We start from the raw sequence: 17,935 nt of genomic DNA, 5'->3' as shown, positions 1-17,935 counted from the left end.
CCCCAAAAATCCCCGTATACCAAATTTCATCGAAATCGTTAGAGCCGTTTCCGAGATCCCCGAAATATACAGGGTGTAATCTAAAACGTGATACAAGATAATCAAACCTGAATCTTTTCATGATTTTGAACAACTTTTACTATGGGGTCAATTTTGTAATATTAAAAAAAATTGAGCTGTTCCATAGAAATGGTCAAGGAGAGGTAGACAAAAATGTATGGCAAAGATTTTTTTTATTGTTAATTTACAAAGTTGACCCCATAGTAAAAGTTGTTCAAAATCATAAAAAGATTCAGGTTTGATTATCTTGTATCACGTTTTAGATTACACCCTGTATATATATATATAAATAAATATGCAAGAATTGCTCGTTTAAAGGTATATTAGATAGATATCGATTTATAGCATGTAATTATTATTAAGTAGGCATGTGTGCTATTCATATGCAATAAATATTTAACACCTACCTACATAAGTTATATTTACCTAAGTCAATCCAAGCGAACTCATTACGGACTTTGCAATGACTTTGCAAGTGTGGAACTACCAATCATAACGTCAAATTTCTATTAGAATATGACCTTTATTTTATAACTAGCTGTTGCCCGCGACTTCGTACGCGTGGATTTGTATATTGGTGGTTATACGAGGGGTGTTCAAAATATTCTCGGTATGAGAATGAAAACAGACAAGTACGAAAAGTTTGATATTTTTATTTTTCAATATACTCCCCCCCTATGTTCATACACTTAAAAGATCGATGAATTATTTTTTTTAATCCTGCATAAAAATATTTTTTATCTTTGGTGTAAAAATGCTCCTCCACTGCCGCCTTCAATGCTTCATCATCGGAAAATTTATTTCCACGCAGATCCTTTTTAAGATTGGGGAACAATAAGAAGTCGCTGGGGGCTAAGTCCGGACTATACGGTGGGTGAGTAACAGTTTCAAACCCACATTCAACAATAGCTGCCTTGGCAATATGAGCAGTATGGACGGGGGCGTTGTCATGCAGAAGCATAACACCTTTGGTTAACTTTCCTCGCCTCTTTTCTTTGATTGCATCCTTTAATTGACGTAGAATGTTAGCGTAGTACTGTCCTGTGATATTTACACCTTTTTCATTATAATCGATCAGTAATACTCCTTCACAATCCCAAAATATCGTGGCCATGACCTTGCCAGCTGAAGGGATGACCTTGAACTTCTTGGGATGAGCTGAACCCTTAATGTGCCACTGCATGGACTCTTGTTTACTCTCTGGGTCATAATGATGAACCCAGGTTTCATCTCCAGTAACTATTCTTTGCAGCACCTCATCAGGATTTTCACCGCACAGGTCAATAAAATCGGAACAACAAGCTACACGCATGTCTTTTTGAAGCCGAGTCAGCATTCGCGGAACCCATCTTGCACTTACTTTTGACATATTAAGATGGTCATGGATAATATCATGTACGGTACCAATAGAGAGATTGGTTACTTGTGCTATAGATTTTACCTTCACTCGACCATCTTCCAATATAAGTTTTTCCACTTTATCAATATTTTCTTGTGAAGTAGCTACTACAGGCCGGCCAGGTCTAGGGTCGTCTTCAACACTCTCCCTTCCACGTTTAAACTCGCTTGACCACTTTTGAATGGTAGATAAAGAAGGAGCAGACTCACGGTAAACACAATCCATTTCCTCTTTTATGGTTTTTTGATTTTTACCCTGTTTTGTCAAGAATTTTATCACGCATCGATGTTCTAATTTAGTTAACATTGTCAATTCCCACATGATGTTCATGTTTGTTCAGCAATTGCAGAAAAACAAAAGAACATCTCGGTTCGAATTATACTTTTTTTTAATGTCAATGAATAAACCTTAGCGGCCAGTAACGAAAGAAATTTTAGAAGAGGTTGTAAGATATCAATACCGAGAATATTTTGAACGCCCCTCGTATATTCTACATTAGCTTAGAACATTATGCAGCAAAATATTGCAGTAGGCCGGTTAATCATTTGTTAATTATTAATATTATACAACGCATGAGACTTGTCTTTCACAACGTACGAAGTTTCTAGCCCCTAGCTAAATAAAATTGTTCTCGACATAATCCCTCTCAAACCCCTTAGAAGATTTTCATGTCCTCTATTTACCTAACTACCTATTTACGAAGTTTGAAGTAAATAAAATTTGAACCCTATATAAATTTTCAACCCCTTTTAAACCATTTTAGGGGATGAATTTTAAAAAACGCTGAAATTACTTTTCTTGTATTCTAATAATATGCCTCTGTACAAAGATTCAAGCCCGTTCTCATAAAAATGTTTGAACTCCATACAAACTTTCAACCCCTTTTTCACCACCTTGAGATATAAATTTTCAAAAACGCTGAAATTATTTTTTTTCCGGTTTAAAATAATACCTTTTTATGAAGTTTCCTAGCTTAAAATAAAATTTGTACCCTGTACAAACTTTCAACCCCTTTTTAAACCTGTTAGGGGATGAATTTTACAAAACTCTGAAATTACTTGTATTGTCTTCTAATAATATCCCCAAATACAAATTCAAGTCCCGCGCTCAAAAAAATTTTTGATATCCATACAAACTTTCAACCCCTTTCTCGTCACCTTAGGGGATGAATTTTCAAAAAAGCTGAAATTAGTTTTCTTGTGTTTAAATTTAATATATTTTTGCAAATTTTCAAGTTCCTACCTTAAAATAAAATTTGCACCCCAAGACGAACTTTCATCCCCTTTTTAAATCCCTTAGGGGTTGAATTTCCAAAAACGTTGCAATTACTTTATTTTGTAATCGGCTATTATGCCTTTCTAAGAAGTTTCAAAGCATTTGTTATGGATTCAAACTTTCAACCCCTTTTTAACCCTGTTAGGGGATGAATTTTACAAAACGCTGAAATTACTTTTCCTGTCTTTTAATAATATCCCCAAATACAAAGATTCAAGTCCCGCGTTCGAAAAAATGTTTGATATCCATACAAACTTTCAACCCCTTTTTTACCACCTTACGGGATACATTTTCAAAAACGCAAAAATTAGTTTTCTTGTATTTTAATAATATATCTTTTTACGAACTTTCAAGTACCTAGCTTAAAATAAAATTTGAACCACATACAAACTTTCAACCTCTTTTTAACCCTGTTAGGGGATGAATTTTACAAAACGCTGAAATTACTTTTCCTGTCTTTTAATAATATCCCCAAATACAAAGATTCAAGTCCCGCGCTCGAAAAAATGTTTGATATCCATACAAACTTTCAACCCTTTTTTCACCACCTTAGGGGATGAATTTTCAAAAACGCTGAAATAAGTTTTCTTGTATTTAAATTTAATATCTATTTGCAAAGTATCAAGTTCCTAGCTTAAAATGAAATTTGCACCGCAAGACGAACTTTCATCCCCTTTTTAACCCCCTTAGGGGTTGAATTTCCAAAAACGTATTTGCAACAAAAGCATTTGTTATGGATTCAAACTTTCAACCCCTTTTTAACCCTGTTAGGGGATGAATTTTAGAAAACGCTGAAATTACTTTTCCTGTCTTTTAATAATATCCCCAAATACAAATATTCAAGTCCCGCTTTCGAAAAAATTTTTGATAGCCATACAAACTTTCAACCCTTTTTTCACCACCTTAGGGGATGAATTTTCAAAAACGCTGAAATTAGATTTCTTGTATTTTAATATTATATCTTTTTACGAACTTTCAAGTACCTAACTTAAAATAAAATTTGAACCACATACAAACTTTCAACCTCTTTTTAACCCTGTTAGGGGATGAATTTTACAAAACGCTGAAATTACTTTTCCTGTCTTTTAATAATATCCCCAAATACAAAGATTCAAGTCCCGCGCTCGAAAAAATGTTTGATATCCATACAAACTTTCTACCCTTTTTTCACCACCTTAGGGGATGAATTTTCAAAAACGCTGAAATTAGTTTTCTTGTATTTAAATTTAATATCTATTTGCAAAATCTCAAGTTCCTAGCTTAAAATGAAATTTGCACCCCAAGACGAACTTTCATCCCCTTTTTAACCCCCTTAGGGGTTGAATTTCCAAAAACGTCGCAATTACTTTATTTTGTAATCGGCTATTATGCCTTTCTAAGAAGTTTCAAAGCATTTGTAATGGATTCAATCTTTCAACCCCTTTTTAACCCTGTTAGGGGATGAATTTTCAAAAACGCTAAAATTACTTTTCTTGTCTTATAATAATATCCCCATATACAAAGTTTCAAGTCCCACACTCACAAAAATATTTGATCTCCATACAAACTTTCAACCCCTTTTTCACCACCTTGGGGGATGAATTTTCAAAAACGCTGAAATTAGTTTTCTTGTTTTTTAATATAATACATTTTTACAAAGTTTCAAATTCCTAGCTTAAAATAAAACTTGTACCCCATACAACCTTTCATCCCCTTTTTAACCCCCTTAGGGGTTGAATTTTTCAAAATCGCTTCTTATCTCTTATACACTTTATAAATGCAACCTAGTGTGCAAATTTCAACTTTCTAGCTTTTGTAGTTTCGGCTCTGCGTTGATGAATCAGTCAGTCAGTCAGTCAGTCAGGACACTTGCATTTATGTATATATATATAGATAGATGACACTCACAATTTGTTCTGTTAAAGGCGGTACAGAATTTGTTTAGGCGGACATTAAATTAAATGCTATGCTTTATCTCTAGGAAAAGGCTAAATACTTATCAGGTTTAGGCACTCTTGCTAACGCTTCCTGTAGGACAGGAAAGCATACCTGCTTTTTGTGTAGTTTGTTTTTGACGAGTACATTCACATAGTTGACATACAGACATAGTTATTTTTTAATCTATATATATAAATGCAAGTGTCCTGACTGACTGACTGACTGACTGACTGATTCATCAACGCAGAGCCGAAACTACAAAAGATAGAAAGTTGAAATTTGCACACTAGGTTGCATTTATAAAGTGTACAAGAGATAAGAAGCGATTTTGAAAAATTCAACCCCTAAGGGGGTTAAAAAGGGGATGAAAGGTTGTATGGGGAACAAGTTTTATTTTAAGCTAAGAATTTGAAACTTTGTAAAAATGTATTATATTAAAAAACAAGAAAACTAATTTCAGCGTTTTTGAAAATTCATCCCCCAAGGTGGTGAAAAAGGGGTTAAAAGTTTGTATGGTGATCAAATATTTTTGTGAGTGTGGGACTTGAAACTTTGCATATGGGGATATTATTATAAGACTGGAAAAGTAATTTCAGCGTTTTTGAAAATTCATCCCCTAACAGGGTTAAAAAGGGGTTGAAAGTTTGAATACATTACAAATGCTTTGAAACTTCTTAGAAAGGCATAATAGCCGGTTACAAAAAAAAGTAATTGCAACGTTTTTGGAAATTCAACCCCTAAGGGGGTTAAAAAGGGGATGAAAGTTCGTCTTGGGGTGCAAATTTTATTTTGATCTAGGAACTTGAAACTTTGCAGAAAGGTATTAAATTAAAATACAAGAAAACTAATTTCATCGTTTTTGAAAATTCATCCCCCAAGGTGGTGAAAAAGGGGTTGAAAGTTTGTATGGAGTTCAAATATTTTTTCAAGCGCGGGACTTGAATCTTTGCATTTGGCGATATTATTAGAAGACAGGAAAAGTAATTTCAGCGTTTTGTAAAATTCATCCCCTAACAGGGTTAAAAAAGGGTTGAAAATTCGTATAAGGTTCAAATTTTATTTTAAGCTAAGAACTTGAAACTTCGTAAAAAGATATATTTTCAATATGCAAGAAAACTAATTTCAGCGTTTTTGAAAATTCATCCCTTAAGGTGGTGAAAAAGGGGTTGAAAGTTTGTATGGATATCAAATATTTTTTCGAGCGCGGGACTTGAATCTTTGCATTTGGGGATATTATTAGAAGACAAGAAAAGTAATTTCAGCGTTTTGTAAAATTCATCCCCTAATAGGGTTAAAAATGGGTTGAAAGTTCGTACAGGGTTCAAATTTTATTTTAAGCTAGGAACTTGAAACTTTGTAAAAAGTTATTAAATTAAAATACCAGAAAATTAATTTCAGCGTTTTTGAAAATTCATCCCCTAAGGTGGTGAAAAAGGGGTTGAAAATTTGTATGGATATCAAATATTTTTTCGAGCGCGGGACTTGAGTCTTTGTATTTGGGGATATTATTAGAAGACAGGAAAAGTAATTTCAGCGTTTTGTAAAATTCATCCCCTAACAGGGTTAAAAAGGGGTTGAAAATTTGTACGGGTTTCAAATTTTATTTTAAGCTACGAACTTGAAACTTCGTAAAAAGGTATTAAATTAAAATACAAGAAAACTAATTTCAGCGTTTTTGAAAATTCATCCTGTAAGGTGGTGAAAAAGGGGTTGAAAGTTTGTATTGATATCAAACATTTTTTCGAGCGCGGGACTTGAATCTTTGGATTTGGGGATATTATTAGAAGAAAAGAAAAGTAATTTCAGCGTTTTGTAAAATTCATCCCCTAATAGGGTTAAAAAGGGGTTGAAGTTCGTATAGCGTTCAAATTTTATTTTAAGCTAGGAACTTGAAACTTTGTAAAAAGTTATTAAATTAAAATACAAGAAAACTAATTTCAGCGTTTTTGAAAATTCATCCTGTAAGGTGGTGAAAAAGGGGTTGAAAGTTTGTATTGATATCAAACATTTTTTCGAGCGCGGGACTTGAATCTTTGGATTTGGGGATATTATTAGAAGACAGGAAAAGTAGTTTTAGCGTTTTGTAAAATTCATTAAGCTAGGAACTTGAAACTTCGTAAAAAGGTATTAAATTAAAACTGAAAAAAACTAATTTCAGCGTTTTTGAAAATTCATATCTGAAGGTGGTGAAAAAGGGGTTGAAAGTTTGTATGGAGATCAGATATTTTTGTAAGTGCGGGGCTTGAATTTTTGTACAGAGGCATTTATTAGAATACAAGAAAAGTAATTTCAGCGTTTTTAAAAGTACATCCCTTAAAAGGGTTAAAAAGGGGTTGAAAGTTTTTATGGGGTTCACATTTTATTTTAAGCTAGGAACTCGAGACTTCTTAAAAAGGTATTTTATTAAAAGAGAAGACAACTTATTTCAGCGTTTTTGAAAATTCATCTCTCAAAGTGGTGAAAAAGGGTAATAAGTCTGTATGGAGATCAAACATTTTTGTGAGTGCGGGGCTTGAATCTTTGTAAAATGGCATTTTATTAAAATACGAGAAAAGTAAATTCAGCGTTTTTAAAATTCATCTCTTAAAGGGTCGAAAGGGGGTTGAAAGTTTGTAAAGTTGCAAATAAACTTGAAACTTCGTAAAAAGGTATTTCATCAAAAGAGAAGAAAACTAATTTCAGAGTTTTTGATAATTCATCCCCATGGTGGTGAAAAAGGGGTTGAAGATTTGTATGGAGGTCAAACATTCATTTGAGTGCGGGACTTGAATCGTTGTAAACTTTGTATATGGGCATATTATTAAAATACAAGAAAAGTAATTTCAGCGTTTTTAAAAATTCATCCCCTATAATGGTTAAAAAGGGGTTGAAAGTTTGTATAGGGTTCAAATTTTATTTAAAGCTAGGAACTTCAAACTTCGTAAATAGGTAGTTAAGTAGTAGGTTTTATTAAATAGAGGACATGAAAATCTTCTGGTTGAGAGGGATTATATCGAGAACAATTTTATTCAGTTAGGGGCTTGAAGCTTCGTAGGTTGTGAAAGACAAGTATCATGCGTTGTAATATTAATAATTAACAAATGATTAACCGTCCTACTGCGATCTTTTGCTGCATAATGTTCTAAGCTAATGTAGAATATATAACCACCAATATACAAATCCACGCGTACGAAGTCGCGGGCAACAGCTAGTTATAAATAATTGAAAGTCGTCTGATGGCATTTCTGTCGATTGTACTGTTATCAAGCGGTTATTAGTAGCCGCGTAACGTAACAAAATGATAGAGCTAAATGTATTTCAATTTAGTTCAATCGAGCAAATTTTGAATTTATAAAACGACTAGGAAAAGTAACTGGGCACTCATATTCTTTAATTACCTAGTCTTTTTTCGTGTAGCCAAAATGCTTTTGGGCGTAGGTAGGTACATTTTTACCCACTCGTACAGATATTGGTATTACTCGTATTACCTACCTACTTAAGTCTTAACCTGTCGGTTTTGTTTTTGCTTAAGGAAAGGAATCTTCAAATTTCCTATGTTCCTAATCTGTTTTTAGGGTTCCGTACCCAAAGGGTAAAAAACGGGACCCTATTACTAAGACTTCGCTGTCCGTCCGTCCGTCCGTCTGTCACCAGGCTGTATCTCATGAACCGCGATAGCTAGACAGTTGAAATTTTCACAAATGATGTATCTCTGTTGCCGCTATAACAACAAATACTAAAAATAAATATTTAAGGGGGGCTCCCATACAACAAACACGATTTTTTTGCTCTATTTTTTGTTGATGGTGCGGAACCCTCCGTGCGCGAGTCCGATTCGCACTTGGCCGGTTTTTTTTGTATTATGTATTCCTAAAAGTAATCGTCCGAAGGCTCGGTAGCTACAATTTGAAGTACCTACTTGTTAAGGAGAATGTACGCAGCTAGCAGCTACCGGCATACGACATGCGTATATAAGTAGTACCTAAGTAAGTATACATAAGTATACCGGAAAGTCAGTATAGGAACCGCCGTACGTAACATGCTGTTGTTAATTTCGTTTATGAACCATAAAGAGTCTACTTAGAGCACATTAAGTACCTACTTACCTAATTATTGTAATGTTTATAATATAACAATTATAACATAATAATACATAAGTACCTAAAATAATGACTTTTTAGCAATGATGTTATTAGGTATGTAGCTTTCTCTCGGTAAAGTTAAATAATAATGTAAACCAAGTATAAAATGTTTTATTTTACGTCTGCCTATTCAATACATAGCTATTTTTATCTCTCCATTGTTTATTTAGCACCATTTATTCTCATTTTACACAAGCTAAGATATCTCGTAACCACCCACGACACGGATAAGCAATTTCTCATTTTCCGTGTGGTTTCATTTACTTTATAATTCGAGCCACGTAAAGAAAGGTCTGCGTGAGACCCGCGCGAACGTTTGTAGATCGACCTTCACTGTATTTCAACGACGTGCCATACATAGAAAGCACAAAGCTTTGAACATACCACGTATAACTTTCTCATGTTAATATAACAATACATATGTCGGCGTGATTACGCAGCCTACATAATGCCCATAATCGTAGCGCGCCACATTACCGCTAATGAAACCTAGCCTAGCCCTCTATCACGCGATCACAGATCTTTTGTAGTTTTGTAAGTGGCCATAAATGCTGCAATTGCTCTTTCGAGCAATACCTATCAAGGTACCTCTACTTAGTCAAATAGGTACCTATTGGTATCATAGGTATGTAAAAATAGTACATTACATACCTAGGGCGGTGAATTCGTGAATGCTCCAGGTCGCAGGTGTTTGTGGCCGGAACCGAAGGTGCCATCTGGGGCTTTACGAATTACCGCCCGTGGTTTGTCTAAAGTTTTACGTCTTGCCTTGGCCAGGAAGTGAGATTTTCTCCTCGCGTAGCGGGGAGAAAATCCCACTTACGGGCCTAGGCTGACGTAAAATAATTAACCTACCTATGATATAATAAATAAATAATTTTATTGACAAGAGTCGCCGTAATCTCATAATAAACGTCCGCTAACATGACTCTGCTTACATAGATAGGTACCACTATCTGTGGGTACCTTGAGGTCGCTGGTTAGATTGGTTTTATTTTTAATTAAACTTTTGAATATGCAATTATATTATACCCAAATGAATGATTGCGTGTAAGTAAATACATGACATGACTAACTTATCACGTTGGCGCGGCAATTCAATTAAATGAGAGAGAGAGAAATTAGATTTAAACGGACTAATAACATTGTCTAATAAACACAGCAATATTAAATAATCATAGTAATAACGTTTCTTTAGAAAACTTCGCGGTTATTAAGCACAGTTTCAAGTTAATACGTGCTTTTGTTTGTTGACAATTTATAACAGTGTAGCACGCTCCGACCTCGTCGAGATCACAAGAAAGTGAACTTTCTCTATAAGCTACCATATCGATGTTGGTGCATTCGAAACGATCGAGTGCCGATACCGGCGCTAAACACCTCTTTACTTCAATAATGACAAACCAGAAGTTTTTCCTAATCCGTTCACCGGAAAGTTAATCAGTCACTATTAGCTCACGCCATTTATCGTAGCTGTGACAAAACAACTCTCAGATTTAGCTGCAAGTAGGCTCGCCAGACACGACCGCAATTTTACAGTGCTGGTGGCAAATACCTAACTCGTGCTTAGAGGTCTTATGAAACTCGGGAATGGTATTCGACTTTGTTTGTTGACAGATTGTGGCTTATGATATTACGAAATTGACCATGCATCCACTTCTAAGTTTTATAACTTACATACCTAGGTACTTACCCGCAGCAAAATTACCTAACATTCTTACAAGTCGAATAGGCCCCTAATTAAAATTAGCATTTCGTTATAGGTACCTATACTTATAGGTACCTATATCGAAATGATAATTTTAATTAGCATTTCGTTATAGGTACCTATACTTATAGGTACCTATATCGAAATGATAATTTTAATTAGGGGCCTATTCGACTTGTAAGAATGTTAGGTCATGATATGACATGGCGAACGTGTGTCCACTTTTGTAAATTTATAAGAAAACTGCCACTCGGACTAGTCGAATGTAGATATACCTACCAACATGCGGTCTTCATGGGCATGAGTCAAAATAACATTACCTTTATTGAGCTTTACAACGAAAGTAGATAACTAGGAGTTATAATTACCTGTCTAAAGCAAGTACATCCGCAGACACAAAACAGGACCGAAGCTCAGAATTCCGGTAGAGATCGTGCAGGGCTTGCCGCATGGCTCCCTCCCGCGTGTGATTACCCTTGGGCTCTACCCCCTCCTCCGCGCCCCAGGCCGTCACAAACGAGCCTCGGAATGTTTGCCGGTTTAGAGGATCGCCAAACAGGTACATGTCTGTAAAGAGGATACACATAGGCATAATTAGTAGGTACCTATATTCGGGAGTGTAATTATATTTTAAGATTGCTACGTGTGTAGATTGCGACCGTTACACCTTCGCCATGTTGGGTCCTGCTATTAACCAGGCCCATTACGCTTAATTACTCTGAGCAGTGTATCTTAATTATCCGCTGATGCGAAAGTCACATTGTTTTGTTAATTGTTCGTAACTGTTCGATGCTGTAGTTAATTTTGCTTATCTTTAATCATGATGAAAACATCACTGAGGACACTGAGTGGTTCATATACAATCGTCCACTTGTCGCGATCGCAAGGCCATTCGCACCGAGCGAGTAGCCGGCCTTTGCGTTCTCGCAGTGACGGGCTACTTTTATTCCTACCGCTTACCAAACAATTACCTCAGTCAACCAAAATAATAGAGATCTTGGATTGGGAGTAGTTGTTACATAATATATATTCATATTTATACTGGTTCTTGTTAGGCGTTTGTTTGGTAAACAATGGGGACAAAAGCGCTGCGCCCCGCCCGTCGCCGCCTGCACTGGTAAATGTCGCCGCCTCCGCCTTGATGAGCACTACGATTCACTGTTTACTAACAATGCCGTATAGTTGCAGAGTTGCAGAACCATTTATCAAATACATCAAGCCTGACTAATAACTATTAATTATTTGCTCATGTTAGACAGTGAGTTATGATTTGAGAATTTGCATATACCTACATACTTCCCTAAATAGAGGATGACGAAATAAGATATCTCGATTATTCTTCTACGTTTTGACCACGTCAACCAAACCTCACGGTAGGTACTCGTACCTACTTAGGCTAAGTTCCTATGGACAACCGACAACCTTGTTCGGGCATCTTTGTAGAAATTCCACTCGGGTTTTTAATTTTTTGTATCATAATTGGCAAAATATTTTCTTAAGTTCGGAAATGAACGTAGAAAAACTGGTCGATACGGCCGACCAAACCAAACCAGATCAAACCAAAAACCTGTAATTTTTTTATTATGTATATGCCATTGAAGTACTTGAAATTAGGTAAGAATATTAAATTGTGTTCAAGTAGCACGCAGAATACGTGCGTCTAAAAGTTATTTAACTCACGACAAATCGGGTTAATGTGTTTTAAGTATTTGATCGTCATTAGCAGAGCCGGAAACGCTTTGTATTTACGTCTTTTATGTAATCCTATATGTTGAGTAGATATCAGAATATCTTTAATCAAAAACACGAACGAACGACTTGTCATCCAAGTAACTATTATGTAACGACATCGCCAAATTACGTAATTAACATCATCAGAAAAAGGTTGGTATAATATTTGAAGCAACTGCAGCAGCATCGATATTTAAAGTAAAAGTTTTTCTTGTGATGCAATTAAACTATCATGTACTACTAACGTACCTAGAAATCTGTTTATGTATACATAATATACATATCGTAAGTTGCCTAACAATGCGGCCCTAACTAACCTTTGTCGAAGATAAATAACTACGATAACTAAGTATAAAGTATAGTAAGAGTAGTGGGATAAGTTTACGAATTACTATAATTTTTGATTGTAGGTACAGTCTTTTAATAGGCCTAAAGTTATGCGTTATGATTTATGGTCCTGCGAACCGAACTCGAATAAAAATCCCTGAAGTATACTTATTTAATTATCTATTACTGCAACATAATTTAGCTGGCTGGCTTGTTCACGACGATAATAGCTATGTTAAATATAACATTGATTGAATATGTGGTCCTTCGAACCGGATTTTTAAAATAAACCTAAGAACCATTTGATGCATTTAGAACGTGCTTTCCTTTAAAATATATCTTTAGAGTAGGACGTCGTGTCGTGAGCACGTAACAAACAATTACCACGGCACGTTTTTTTCGTGACGTGTAAATGGTACCCAAGTATTGTAAAATGGTCGATACGACGACTTTCCCCGGTTGCCTTTTAAACCAGACATCCCCATAAAAGTAATAGATAGTAAAATGGTACTGACGTCCAAGGTAGACGGCGACGGCAGCCAACAGGAGCAGCACGAGCAGTGCAGCGAGCGCGGCGCAGCAGCCGCGGCAGGGCCGGCTGAGCTTGCGGCGGGTGAAGCGGATGTCGCTGCTCACGGACATGGTCGACTCCGGCGGCCGGTGCGCGCGGCAACGCCGCGGCGCTGTCCAGCCATACCCCAACTGCACAAAAAATGTAAGTAATAATGGCGATAACAAGGTGAAAGAAGCCCTAGACTTACAAAGAAGTAGCGACGTCATGGAAAACAGCCCCTCTAACTGCCGACATGGTTCAGCGTGTACTTAGGTTAGTATCACAAAAATACAATTCAGAGAAGGACAAAAAAGGCAGATGAGGCCGGCCCAGCAAGCTCTGGGATGAAACTTAAAAAAACAAGATGTTATGAAAGTCAGAGTCACACCGCAAAAATATTCATGTCGCTGTGATGCTGATTTAGGTAGGTAAATAGGTACCTTATGAACATTTTATACGATTCTAATTGTAAGTTTCAGAAAAAATGGAGCGTGCAAAGGAAAATAATTTCGTACATCTATCTAATTCAAGTAGGTATGTACCTAACTTACAAACAAGTGGGCAATTAACCAAGTATTCAGAGCTATTCGTGACAAATTGCTCAAAAATCCAGATTTGGACGACACTGCTTTAGAACTCATTTTCTGCCTGCCAGTCATTCGGCTCAAATGGAAGATTGAATAAAACAGTTCATCTCCTTTTGTCATACAGACAATAAAACATACAATACATAACTATATAATAATGTGTATATAATGGATTACGTGCGAATAAAGATCGAGGACGCATAATAGGTGTTGGGCGATGAATACATTAAGCCCATCAGTTTAGATGCACCTGCTAAGCTGAAAGCCGTGAACTCATTTCCCGTATTTGGTAAGCATTCTCAGCATATTACCTAACCTACTGATACAAACTAACTTACTTCTGTTTTGGGTTAATTGTTTTACCCACGTTTTGGATTCTCTTTCTGATGTAAGAGGTTCAAAGAGTCAAAGACCAACCTATTACGTTCTAATGACTCCTATGAGCAATGTAGAGTTAAATAACACGTTGTGAAAATGTTTGTGCACTAAATATAGCTCATACGGTACAAGCACTTAGTCCTTAAGAGTTATTACAATTACGTGCGTTCTAAAGTACCTACAGTTATACCTAACAACAAATAGGAGAATAAAATGTCGCTACCCACAAACCCACATCAAGAATGTAACGTCAGAAAGATTGTTTCTCAAAGTGGCTCGCGGTTTGACCCTGCAGCGGTTATGAGTTAATAACCGTTTAGCTAGATTTACATGAATATAATTGTTATTTATTAGATCTTCTAATTTCTAAGTATATATATCATTTTACGTAATCAATAATATATATCAATCAATAAAATGACAGTAATCTAAATTAATCTTAAATACTTACATTCCAATAGAAATTAAATAATAATAAATAAGTAGATGTAGGTATGTATTACATTTTAGATGAGCTTAGTCGAGGAAACCCTGAGTTTATTCAGCAACCTAATGCCCCCCTAAAGTTTATAACCTTCGCTTCGCTTTATATATATACACGCGTAATGACAAGAAAGCGATATGAAATGGCAAAAGTTGCGACAACGGGAATGCAACATTACAAGAACGCTACCATTGTACCTCAAGTTGGAAGTAATTGAATGTCAGATCAGATAATGTTAAAATGGCCAGTTGTGTAAGGCGCTAATACACTTCCAGAGTATTGTTGAAAACATATTAGGGTCTTTCAACGTGGAAGTAATATTTTAATACTTACGATTGTCATTGTTTTTGGAGATAACAATATACGAATAATATTACCTACTACATTAATCAGTCGATCGATATGAAAGAATTCTCCATAGGTACATACCTAGATGGATGTAACTTTGTTCAGCAAAACTTAATTACATACTAACTTACTTACACTTTTGTTTGCCAGGACACCAGCTATAAATTAAATTAAATTCACTGTATTAATGCATTAAGAGTAAGACGAATGACGTCAGTTGCACAATATTGCATGCTCTTGGAAGATTCGAAGCTCGAGGCAAGCTTGCAAAACGTGTCTTTTGTAATCGGCAGTCTTACTTTATGTGCTTTAAAAGTATATGAGCTGTATATGAGTGAACTCTACAATTCGTCCAAGAAATTCAAATCGAGAAAAGGATGGTACGGCCGTGCCTCTTTGTTTTGCTCGACTTGGCGGGGGCACTACCGTGCCCCCAGATAAAACTGCTCTACAAAATTATTTTTCTACTCCAGCACTTAAATGTGTCAATTAAATGACTGACAGTGATATCTAAAGCAATGTCATTTGAATGCTTTGTCTATAGGCTCATAAGATGACTGCTAGCAGTCATCTTATGAGTATAATACAACTGCTTTATTTTTTTTAAAGATACAAGTTCCGATCATCTTGATTGAAAGAGGTATGTTTTCATTTACAATAATAACTCTTTTTTTTTTTAATAATAACTCTTTTTTTTTTTAATAAAAACTCAATTTTTTTTAAATAATAACTCTTTTTTTTAATAATCTCTTTTTTTTTAATAATAACTTTTTTTTTTTTTTTTTGCTGCAGCTGTCATAGAAAAAGTAATGTATGCAACAGCTCATAATTGGTTCTTAAAATTCTCGGGTCTTTTTTTACAAAACTCGACTACGTCTCGTTTTGTAACTTCGACCCTTGAATTTTAAGAACCCTTATTATATCACTGTTGCATAAACTACTATTAGTTGTTAACATAAATTCAACGAAATAAGCCATAAATAGGTAGGTAACCTTCTATAATCGCAAAAGCGTGACACTCTGACATACAAGTGGCATTTGAACAGCATGCCAAACAAAGAGATTATTTTGAAGTATTTTAAGTTCGACTCTCAGCCTCACCTCTCTCGAGCAAGGCCGGCCTAACCGCGCGGCTCTCAAATGCCTTTGTAGAGGTATAGCTTTCGATTTCGTCATGTCAAAATAAATAAGAGTTAAAGTGAGTAATGGACTATCTTAGCGCAGGTGGAATATAAATTATTACCTGTCTACACGGGAATGCGAAACATACAAAGTATACAAACAAGTATAATTTACTCAAAACTTTACTTCAGTTACGTTTGAACTTTTAAACAATTACTTATTATGCTAATGCCTGAATACTTTGCTCATTATTCTCATAAGTGTCATACGACACATGAGCAAGTTCCGTGAATCCGTGTCGTTTGCTATAGGTAGTTACAGAATACATACTCAATGAGCTACGGTCATGGTAATAAAGTGATAAATCGCTTTCCATGATTTAGAAATCATCGAATGTTGGAACGTGCTTGGAGGAAGTGGAACGGTTAATTTAGGAAATGCACGTTTAAATGCCGCGATCGTAGCGCGGCGTTTGCGAATGCAGCGGCGTGCACTTGTCGCGACCTACATCCCGGCACGTTCGACGCTGCGCCCGCGCAGCGCGACCATACACCACCTACCATTGGTCTGCGCATTACGATGCGTTACAAAGCATACAAAATAGGAAAACTCTAAGTCCCCACTCACAGACACACTGACACTTATGTATACAGTACCTACTGGGCCGCAAACCGCACCACTCGATTTCATCGCTCTCAATCATATTACAACAGCTGACGTTTTGTTGTTTGTTTGTCAATGCTTAACCTACTTATTTTACTCATGCCCAATTGGGCATATTATATTGTCATTCATTCATTCATTATTTATTCATAAAACATAATATTTTACATGTCAAATAAGGTACATAAACAATTTATACACTAGATCGTAGGTAGATAAGTATTTAACACATAGGTACTAATTTATTTCTGCATGTATTGCATTATTTTCTAAGTAGGTTTGAAAATAAGGTTCGTAATTGTGTACGTAGGTACCTACTTTAATTAGCTTTATGTTATGTTTTAATAACAAATATGAGTTATAAAAGTCGTATTTCATGCTCCATCTAGTGGATAAGTTATCTGTGAGCGTAACAAAGGCTCGGCACTGTTCACACCTCCAGCTAGTTTCTATCATGATCTCCAGCACTAACAATGCGGTCGACATCACTTTCGATCTAAACCTACCTATTTGGTAGCAATCACCGTTGCTGTGCCCGCTCATTCGTGTAAACATTGCCCTAGGTATCAGGCAATAGAGAAAATAATTATGCACCAACCCACTTCTCTCGAAAATTTCAAAGCATTGAAACATGGACAATAACCGTAATCGTTCAGAGAATGCAAATTACTGCATTTTCTGTCGATTGTTAATTTTAAATAAAATTGTACGAGTAAAAGTTATAACTTAGGTACCTATCTACTATCTACTAACAATACAATTACGGAAAGTGACTCGAATGGACAGCCACCGAACTGCCGACAAAGAAAGCAAGAACCCGTCAATTAAAACTGGAAGTAAGGCGCCCGTGAAAGTCGATAGGTAATTCGTCAACCGGTAATACAGCGAATACTGATTACTGCATCGAAGCATCGAACTATCAGGCTTAACGCACGATACCATCGCATCCGTTTCTGTTGTCTACATTGCATGATTAAGGATGACTAATAATAATCTGTAGGTATTTAATAGCTGTGTCATTAAAAGTCTAATCGTATTAGAGTTACTTATGTCAAACAAAGTAGCTAATCTAAAATCTAATCTAAAAGTTCAGTACGTGAAGTATGTACCTACGGATTCTAAATCAACTTTCTATTAAAGTACCTACAAGTACATTTGACATCCTGTATCTACACTGAACAAGCTCATTATTAAATAAGTAGGTACTTCTTGTTCATAAAATACCTATATATATACTGTGACAACCGCATCCTAGATGCACC

General features: G+C 35.7%; 1 protein-coding gene across 1 annotated transcript in view; it reads right to left on the bottom strand.

Moving 5' to 3' along the window:
- The window catches only part of LOC134648879 (atrial natriuretic peptide-converting enzyme), a 44,634-nt gene that overhangs the window by 20,409 nt on the left and 6,290 nt on the right, over positions 1 to 17,935 (bottom strand). The window contains exons 2-3 of the mRNA XM_063503463.1: positions 13,054 to 13,240; positions 10,849 to 11,047 (exon numbers count right to left, since the gene is read on the bottom strand). Coding sequence (XP_063359533.1) covers positions 10,849 to 11,047; positions 13,054 to 13,240 — 386 coding nt within the window. The remainder of the gene's footprint in view (positions 1 to 10,848; positions 11,048 to 13,053; positions 13,241 to 17,935) is intronic.

The sequence above is a fragment of the Cydia amplana genome, chromosome 6 (genome assembly GCF_948474715.1).
Source record: "Cydia amplana chromosome 6, ilCydAmpl1.1, whole genome shotgun sequence".
NCBI classification, from domain to species: Eukaryota; Metazoa; Arthropoda; class Insecta; order Lepidoptera; family Tortricidae; genus Cydia; species Cydia amplana.
Note: the sequence above shows the minus strand (reverse complement) of the source record. Positions and strands in the feature narration are given on the sequence as shown.